General features: G+C 35.5%; 1 protein-coding gene across 1 annotated transcript; it reads left to right on the top strand.

The window, feature by feature from the left end:
- The first annotated feature begins 4,242 nt into the window (after nucleotides 1-4,242).
- On the top strand, nucleotides 4,243-9,271 carry LOC112706440 (uncharacterized). The gene is made up of 9 exons (XM_025757748.2): nucleotides 4,243-4,760; nucleotides 4,871-5,030; nucleotides 5,137-5,198; nucleotides 5,757-5,851; nucleotides 5,986-6,099; nucleotides 6,459-6,524; nucleotides 6,683-6,780; nucleotides 7,007-7,425; nucleotides 7,670-9,271. The coding sequence occupies exons 1-9, from the start codon at nucleotides 4,409-4,411 to the stop codon at nucleotides 8,851-8,853; spliced, it is 2,550 nt and encodes an 849-aa protein (XP_025613533.1). The 5' UTR covers nucleotides 4,243-4,408; the 3' UTR covers nucleotides 8,854-9,271.
- Nucleotides 9,272-10,141: the final 870 nt, after the last annotated feature.

Genomic DNA, 10,141 nt, shown 5'->3' with positions numbered 1-10,141 from the left:
TCAATGGGTTATATGTATACATGTGTGTGACAAGTAATGTGGATGAAATATATATGTGATGTATGATAAGTATGATGGAATTAATGTGTATATATGTGATGTGTATTGAATTTGTTGATGATGAGTTGAATATGGAAGTTTACAATATAGGTGGTTGGAGGATTGATGAGTAGGAGACTAGTACTTGGTGGTATATGTGAATGTTGAGATTGATTTTGGTTATGAGTAGTTTGGTTTGTTTTGAGGATTTTGGAAAGTTTGAGGTTTTAAGTTTTTTGGCAAAAACTGAATTTTGTCCAAATTCGGCGAGCCATAACTTAGCTTCTGGAATCCCAAATCTTATAAAACTTGTTTTGAGTGAAAATTGGATTCCTAAAGTTTATGACGTTCAAAGAACGGACTGAAAATAATTTTTAACAAAAAAATTATGCACGTTTGAATTTTGGTGTAAAAAACTTATTTCTGCAGCTTAACAGCTCTTTGGGCAAAATTGGATGCATGCATACGCAGACATGTCGTGCGTACGCAAAAATGTCATTTTTACAGGCTCATGTATGCGGCATGTAGCACGCGATGCGAGCCACTCTGCTGTTTTGAACACCCGCGTACGCGGAGCGGTTCTCACGTACGCAAAACTGCCAGAATCTGTAAAAGTTGCATTTTTGAGTTTTTAACCTTTTCTCTAACTTTTTAAACCTCTGTAAACTCTGCTTAAGGTCCGATAGCTAGTTTTTAGACTTTGGAATAAGAGAAAACCTATTAAGGGAGAATTTTGAAGTGGATACTTGAATTAATATGGTGTTGATAATGTTGAATGAGGTATGATTGATGATGATGATTATTATTATTATTGATGATTGAGATCTAAATAATCTAAATGGCATATGCATTATATTATCTAAAACACAAGTTTTCCTAGGTAGATGCAGTAGCTTGCCACCACTCACTCCAGCTTGAGACGCAAGATATGACTAGACACTTTAACTCTCCAGATTATCCCAATAAGATGAATAATGAATGATTTATTATATACATATGCATAGACTCTTAGGGATGCGCACACGTAGAGATTGTCTAGGGTTCGCTACCGGATATGTCGGTTTTAGCTGGATAATTAACAGATGAGACTCATTAGTCATAGGGTAGACATGCATCATATATACTTGTATGCTTTGTTTGAGTGTGCATTTGTCTTGGATTGCCTATTTGCTTAAATGTGATTAACTTTTACTTGTCTATGTGTTGTATCTGCTATCCATATTTATTTTTCCTTGTTTAATTTGTTTGTGTTTGTTCTGAGAGATCCCTCAGGTTGTGGAGGAAGTTGAGGGTTGTCCCGTTGGTGATTTGGAGGTTTGCAAAGAATGAGATATGAAGTGTTAGCCTAGGATTTCTATATAGAGTTACCTATTTCTAGTTAGTGAGAACTCTAGGTTTTGTTTATGGGTTGTTGGAGTTTAGGAATGCCTCTAGTTTTCTGGAGCCTTATATCTTGACTATTTAGGTACTGTTACCATACTGAAAACTCTCGGTTCTCATTCTATACATATTCTGTTATTTTTCAGATGCAAGACGGGAGACACCTCGCTAAGCGTGCTGGAGACTCTTTGCAAGCGAAGATTTGGCAATTTGGAACCTTATATAATGTATCTAGATAAACATATGTATTTATATTCTCCACTTTGTATAGACTTATATTTTGTCCCTCTTAGAGGTTGACTTGGAGAAACAGAATTTAGATTTTGTCTTTTGGTAAACTTTTGGGTTGCATATATGTATATATATACTCTGGTCGGTCTTTGCTTCGCAGGTCGAGTTAAGAGCTTGCTACTTGTATCTTTTTGGAACTCCATATAACTATACTTTATCCTTTCTGTACACTGTTATCTATCTCTTCTGCGCTTAACCGTTTTGAGTGTGATGCGACTTTCGAGTTCTGTTTTGTTCCATTTTTCTTCAAGGCTCTTAGTCACCTATTCTTCATATATATATATATATATATATATATATATATATATATATATATATATATATATATATATATATATATATATTACTTTTAGAGGTTGTAATACCTCACCACCTCTGATTTACAAACTTAAGCGTAAAACTCTGTGTGGTAGGGTGTTACATTAGTAGTTAATCTTGCACGGCAGATGTGTGTTTATGGGATTACCATGTCACCACGTTATTGTTTGCTGTGCTAACCAACGCCTCAATTGGCAGGTGTATATCAGGGATATATCAGATGTCAGAGATTCGCAAGGTCTACAGAGTGGAGTTTGTCCCATTGGGCGACACAGAGACATGGCCTGATTACTCGGATCCAACGATGGTCGCGAATCCTGCCTTGAGACAAACGTCAAAAGGTTATCCCAAATCAACTCGCTATCTGAATGAAATGGACTCACGGAAAATGAGTGGTCTTTGAATATGTTGTCTTTGCGGGAGGCAGGGTTATAGTCGTAGCAGATGTTCTCAACATGTTGGACCGAGTGGGGTTGGTGGCAGTGGTGGTTTGTAGGTCTTTTTTCGTCGTTATTTTTGAATTCTAAATTTCTAAGTTCATGTATTTTTAAATTAATATATTTGAATTCTGAATTTCTAAGTTCATGTTTTAAATTATTATATTTAAATATATCTGATAACTTCCTGAATTAATGTATTAGAAAGATTACAGTTACAATTACAACTAAATTCGAGTAAACAAAAGATTAATACAGTCGTACGATACATGAACTAAATTCGACTATACAGAAGATTTTTCAAAAAAAAAATAGAAGATCAACTTACTTCTTTTTGGACATCCACCTCATCCCCTTGTTCGCTAACTTATTAATACTTGATGGAGTAAACCTATTTGGTGCATAGACCTCTATCCGTAGGTTATACTAATAACCCCAACCAATTGCTTTTCCTTCTACCGTACCCGACCCACCTGCCTCTGCCGGAGTAGACAGATCAGGGATGTACTCGTCAACAAGCTCCTGCGTCAACACATTCAAGCTAAGACCTCTTGCGTGCTCAAAACATCGGTTGGCACATTCATACGATCTTGATCGATCTCAAGATGTGAACCGATGCAACCACTCGCTCGACTATCAGGTGTGGTGTTGTGATGGCTTTGACAAGACGACCATTGAGCGATGCTCGATGTGGTTGAGACGGTTGCTGCGATGGCTCGGATGCAATGAGATCCAAATCAAGACCAGCACTACCAATAATCCATTGACGAAGAAGGTGGTACCCAGTAGACCAAAGATGTGACGCCTAATGTATCGCTGAACAGATTCTCAAGTGTCTAAAGATTGTGTGAAACTGATATGGTGAACACAGGACAACTTTATTTAACTTTTGGAGGAACTACTCGCAACGGGTTTGCTGTCGAAAATCGCTAGGCTGTAGGTGACCAAGAAGTCATGACTACTATCAGTCCAGCAGGTCACAACCACTCTGTCAATCAGGCCATACATATGTGCCATGTCTTCGAGTGTCACTGTAACTTCACCCACCAGCAATGTGAAGGTGTGAGTCTCCAACCTCCACCTTGCTGCAAGAGTAGCTAACAATGTGTTGGTCAAAGAATCTTTAAAAAGTTACAGAATCTTTAGAAAGAAGCAAACGAATCTATGATAAAGCTAGTGTAACACGCAACATCCGTATTGGAGAAACTGCTCCCACTGCATACATCACGCTACCTGCGTATTAACAGGGACTTGCCAAATGTCCCACTTCCATGCAAAACCTGGTTCGAGTTACAGCAACACATTACCTATGTATTGCTAAAAAAAATGTTGCTGTTTCATATTGTGACAATTCACCATTATGAAATATAATTGTATAATACACCATTATTGTTCATAAAAAAATAATTTTTGCACATCAGGTAAAATTTCAATTCAAAATTACTTAGAACTCATTTAAAAAACTTCAAAAGTTATTTTTTTGATCTTTTGATTTATAAAAAATAATAGTATTAATATATGATATAATTTTCAAAATCAAATTATAAATTTTTAAGAAGCTATTTAAATGTTTATAAAAAAATTTAAAAAAATAATTTTTTATAATAAATTTTTTTAATTACATTTCTTTTAAAATAAATATTTTAAAAATAAAAAATTAAATACAAAATAATTTTTTTATAAATTATTTTTAATATAAATATTTATTATTTAAGCTATTTTTTAAAATAATTAATTAAACGGTTTACCACCTTAATATGAAATAAAAAACTTATAATGGCGATAATCAAATTACAAAGTAGGAGAGTGAGTTATACCCTAAGTCAGTCCCATCGAGGCCGGTGACTGTTTTGTTGAATCATCTTCGTCTCCCCTCTCACCCGAGCTTGTGCTTGCAATTCTCATCAATCCTTCATTCATCTCTCATATTCATACTAAGCACAATGTCAAATCGCTACGATCATGGCACGCAAGACATTAATACCAACAATAACAAACCTTCCGTCAGGAATCACAAGAAATTCGCCCCCAAAACTCCCAATTCCAATCCAAACCCAAACCCTACCCTCTCATCCTCACTCAGAGGCAGAGGGGCCACACAACATATCCCAAACCCTACTGACCCTGCCGCTGGCAATTTCGTCCGCTACCTCCCTCAAGACGAGGCCGTCGCAGCTGGCCTCGGCGCCGACGATGGTGGATTGGACCCCCTAGAGTCCCAGAGAGTCGTTGATCTTCTCAATCGAGAGTTGTCTCGCTTACTCAAGTTGAAACCCAGGGAGTTCTGGAAGCAAGGTGCTTAATATGAAGTTTATCTGTTAAAGCGTTAATAATTGCTAATTTATCTCTGGAACTGTAACCGTTACTAATTTGTCTATTGTTATATTGTATATATGTGTTTGCAGTGGCTAGTGATACTTCTCTGCATGAGTTTCTTGATAGCTTTCTGCAATTTAAGAGCAGATGGTATGATTTCCCTCATCGCGGGGCCAAAGGTATCGTCGCCGGAGTTATTGTTGGAGAGCTTGATTTGTGTCGACGGGTTTTCATGGTATTGTATCGAATGTAAGTTGACAATGAGTTTGGAATTGGAATGTGATTTCAGTTTCAGCTATCTTCCTTTCTTCTATATGTGGTCCTTACGTGAGTTTTTGATGTATATGTCTTGCAGTTCTTCTAATAAGGATCCTGGTGCTCGAGCTGCTGATGCCCTCACTTTGAGAGATCATCAAGGTGGGTTTTGTACGATTTATGGACAATGGAATGCAATATGCTTTAGCTTACAGCGAATGGTTTTCTATTTGACTCACCAATGCATGGTTTTGTTGCGTTTGTTACTTATTACTAGCTAGTACTAGTACATCTCATAATGGTTTTTTGTATTGTTGATTTTCAAAGTTTTTGTCTGTTTTGTATTTTTGCAATCAGGTTTGGTATGCAAGTATCACAATGCTTTACTTTGCATGGGCATTTGTTTATACTTAGTTATATTCTGAAATTTGAACTTACGTTAGAACTAATGTTTACATTAGGAACCGTTGTCTGATGATACTTGTTGGTTATGTCTTAACTCTTAAATGTGAAGGTGGTAATTATTTCTTAAAAATGTCTATGCGCATGCTGCTTATTTTATCAATCATTTCTGCATTTAATAGTATATCACATATTTACCAATGAATTGTTTCATAGAATTATTATATTTGTGGATTTATGTTGGGGCACAGGTACCTGGCCTCATACTTTGTATTGTCTGGATTTGGATTTGCTGTTGTTCACTAATCTTGCATGTAGTTCTTTTGCAGGAGAAGAAGTTGCTTGAATTGCCAAAGTTGTTTGATATATGTGCTATATATGGTCATGAAAATGAAGAAATGACAAGATTGCTGGTAATAGTTTTTAATCAGTAGTGGATGAATGATTATTTTGTTTAGATGCAATTTCTTATATAAAGAACTTTGTTGTGGTGACTACATTAGTTTTAACTTGCTTCTTTTATCCTTTCCTCTCTCATGTATTGTAGGTCAGAAATGCTTTGAATGCTCAGCCTTGGATCCATAATGATCTGACCACAGTAATATCCCATTTTCTAGGGATTGTTAGCACAATGCATGAGCGTTGCAGCTCCTCATTGGAGGTATTCTCATATTTTGACAAATTGTCATTGGGTTATAACTGTGATTTGCCAATTACTGTCTTCTCATTCTTGTTAGTACGTAGTATGTTGTCTTTATGTAAACTGGTTGGAGTTATTTGACCATATATGACTCCTGATCATTTCCCTGTGCATTCCTTTTGAACATCCTGGTTAGCTGATGTCCCTGATGATCGTCTTTATCACGTTTCCATAAATTATTATTTATTTTAAAGGTATTAATGCATGTGTGTCTTTTTGAAAACAAACATTTAAGATTGATTCATTCGTGATAGAATGTTGATGGCCATGGCATTATGAAGAAATAAGTAACAAACTTGCTTTTTGGGGATTGTATGCAGGTGTTATTTTCTTCTGGAAATCCTGATCACCATAATGCTACTTTTCTTCAAGCTGATCTTTTGGAGGTGAATTGCGATACTTCTTGCTCATTGAAAATGAGTCCCAACACGATTTCCACTGATGGGATGATAAAGCAGATATGGAAAGCTTAAAATAAGTGTAAAAATTTTGATGCCCAATTTGTCACAATGTAGTATATTGATGTCATCTGTCTTTGTGATAGGTGATGGATTTTTTGAATGATGCTATTGTATCGATGGATGCTTTTGTTTGTTCATACAAACCAGCAGTTATATTCTTCTCTTGCCCTATTGAAACAAGGTATCTTTTACATTGAGATTTGAAACTTTTGGTGCTCTATAAATGCTTAAAGACGAATTTTTTCCCCGATAAATAATACCCATCATGCATAATGTTTGGTCTATCACTTGTTAAAGATTTATGTTGAATTAATTTATCAAAATTTCAGAATAGAACCTAAGATTAACATTCACAATTGAAATTTTCCTCTAGAAAATTTTAATATTTTTCTTGTCTGCTGCTGTAGCTATGGAAATGAGGAACTGCTGAGCTTCCTTGCCAGATTGCATGATTCACTAATTCCATCCTTGCAAAAGGGATTCCATATCATTTTTTCTGATAGACAAGATGAAACAGTAGCTAATATAGCAGTAAGTTTGAAGATGTTAAGAATGAGATTATTGAAGTTTGGGTGGCAATTGTTGAGCTCTTGTTATCTAAGTGAAGAAGTGTTTGGAGATGGCAATCCTCTCCCAGCTGCCACAAAGATGTTTCCTGCCAATGTGGAGGACCCACTCATTAGAGCAGATATTCTGGTTCAAACATTTAGAGAAATCAATTCGGTATCATTACAGCTTCAGGAAAGCCATCAGAAGCAAACATTTCTTCAAGATCTTGAGAGGAGTTTCAATATATTAAGCAGAATGGAGAGATTAAAGGATAATGGTAATTATCTTTTACTTAAATAGGTGTAGTTCACCTGCATTTGTATGTAGAAATTGTACATAACTTATTGGGGCTGGTATGGATTTCAGTAGATAACTAGATCTACTAAACATTTTTAGAAGGACTACTTTGTTGCCTTCTCTATGTCAAGTCTCAAGATATTCTATTATAAATTAATAATGGTTTATATAGCTTAGCATATGATTGTTCTTTATGTTTGTCTAATCTAGTTACTCTCATTCAGGATGGATACTCATCGATGACGAACAGCTTCAATATTTATCTGGGATTTTTGGTTCTCCAAAAGATATACTTAAGGAGCCAGATTCTACAAGAACCCCAGTGCCAAATCAAACATTGCAGATGGATGAAGATGCTGCAATTGTGGAGTCAAAAATAAGTCAAATTAGGGACCTCTTTCCTGATTATGGTAAAGGGTTTTTGACTGCATGTCTTGAGGTGTATGACCAGAATCCAGAAGAGGTTATTCAAAGAATTTTAGAAGGAACCCTTCATGAAGATCTGAAACACTTGGACCCGACACTAGAGACGTTGCCAACAGGCAAGCCCACCACTGTGGGTGGGAAAGATAAAGGAAAAGGTAAACTAGTTGATTCTTCATCTACAGAAGTTGTCAGTGTCAAGCAACAGACAGGGGGGCAATTGATGTCATCCTCAGCTCCTGTAGGAAAATTTGTGAGGAAATCGAAGGATGATGAACCTGGTATTGGTATTCTGGATAAAAAGGATGACAAAAATACATCAAAAACTGCTGCTATGGTTTTACAATATGAATATGACGATGAATATGATGACTCTTTTGATGACTTGGGTCTAAGTGTAGCAGACTCTGGAGTAGAGGAAAACGAGACACTGGCTGATCAAGTCAGTGCAAAATCGGGTAAATCATGGACGACAGAGATGGGAAACTCAGCCCAAAATGCGCCTCATTCAAAATGGGGCTCCAGGAAAAAACCACAGTACTATGTCAAGGATGGTAAGAATTATAGCTATAAAGTGGCAGGTGCAGTGGCGGTGGCAAATTCTGATGAAGCTTCACTAGTCAACCAAGCTCAGACAGAACTAATACATGGTCTTGGACGTGGTGGCAACTTTCCTCTTGGCGCAGTAAAGAAGCTGACAGAAGCCTATAAGGAGGATGATGATCAGTCTCGTGTTTCTGAAACAGAGGGAAGACGAATGTTGGGCAAACCTGGAAGCAGAGTAAGGAAGGGAGGGGGAAAACAAAATGAGGTTCCGCCACAGCAGCAACAGCAACAGCAGGATAAACAATCTGATGTCCCGGAGGCCGAAGGGCAAGGACAAAGAGGGAGAGGCAGAGGGAGGGGAGGAGGAGGAGGAAGAAGCAATCATTACAGGAAGGATCGAGCCATGAAGAAGCATTTCTCTGGAGTAGGTGGTTTTTAGGTGTACATATATAATCGTCGTCATGCGTTTCTTCCTTCCAACCTGAATTTTTTGCGGCGGTGAAGTTGATGAGGGTTAGTTAATAGATATTTGTGCATAACCCCTCGTCAATTCATGTTTCATAGATCTGATGCCTTGTCAAATCATGTATGTATTGCTTTCCAGGAGGGGTTAGACTTTTGTTAAAGTGTGTGATTTATTCGTGTTTTCTGTTTAGTTAGTCTCTTACGGACCATACAGTATAAAGAATAGGATAATGTCCTAAAGGTTAATTCCGGTAACAAAATTTTCCAGGATGTTCAATTCTCTGCATGTACTATGGTCTTCAGCCTTCACCCCTTGTTAGTAGGGACTCGGGCATTTGAATTCTCATGAATGAATTTCAGGCATACCAAAAATTCGGTAATTTGCCATAATATTCTAAGTGGTTTCAATTTTACAAAAGAATATCTTTTCCTTCTTACTATGGATGGCAATGTAGTGACGAGGGATAGGTGTTTCAATATTTACACTTGCCTTAAATCTTAACTACTTGTCCTATTAATTTAGGTATTTTATTTATTGTTTTAAATTCATAGGCGAGGATATTTTACCGATTTGTTCCATCATATTCCGAATGTAATATTTTGTCTTTTTTTTTTTTACATTTTTTTTGTTTGAAATATAATCTATGATATGAAAAATAAAATATTAAATATTAAGTGTTAAATATTATGTAAATTTCAAATATAATTAAAGTAATCATATTATAAATTCCAAAAAATAAAAAAATGTAAATTTATCAAATTAAATTCGTCAAATTCGTTAATCTATTTCAAACGTTCATTTATGTATGTTCAGAACAAAAATTACTATTCATATTCGTCTCATACCCAAATAATTATCAGATCATCGACAACATTCACACATAAATTTCAGGATAATTTACGTTGATAAAATAAATAGTTTAAAATGATGCAGATGTCTTAAATCAAAATTAGTTATATATCTTGTCTTAAATATTTTTATATAAATCAACTCAAATTGACTCGATTTACTACTTGTACAATACATACATAGTAAAACGAATTAAATTAATTCGACTTACTACTTGTACTGATTATTTATTTATTCTTCATTAACTTTAAAACATAAATATCAACAAAAAAATACTCTCTATTTGAATTCAAATAAAATATAAAAAATCAAAACAAATAAGAATAAAAATTCAACTTTTGTGTTTTAGCTCAAATTTAAAAAAAGTCTACATTTTTACAAACTTATTAATTCAAAACGGAATAATAAACTA

This window comes from Arachis hypogaea, chromosome 8 (assembly GCF_003086295.3).
Source record: "Arachis hypogaea cultivar Tifrunner chromosome 8, arahy.Tifrunner.gnm2.J5K5, whole genome shotgun sequence".
Taxonomy (NCBI): domain Eukaryota; kingdom Viridiplantae; phylum Streptophyta; class Magnoliopsida; order Fabales; family Fabaceae; genus Arachis; species Arachis hypogaea.
The sequence above is the reverse complement of the archived record's forward strand: the minus strand, read 5'-3'. Positions and strand labels throughout refer to the sequence as shown.

Excerpts from the sequence above, each read along its gene's own strand:
- LOC112706440 (XM_025757748.2), top strand. The coding sequence starts at position 4,409 with ATGTCAAATCGCTACGATCATGGCACGCAAGACATTAATACCAACAAT. Across the intron at positions 6,100-6,458 it reads GTTGCAGCTCCTCATTGGAG|GTGTTATTTTCTTCTGGAAA; the intron begins GTATTCTCATAT and ends GATTGTATGCAG. Across the intron at positions 6,525-6,682 it reads TTCAAGCTGATCTTTTGGAG|GTGATGGATTTTTTGAATGA; the intron begins GTGAATTGCGAT and ends TCTTTGTGATAG.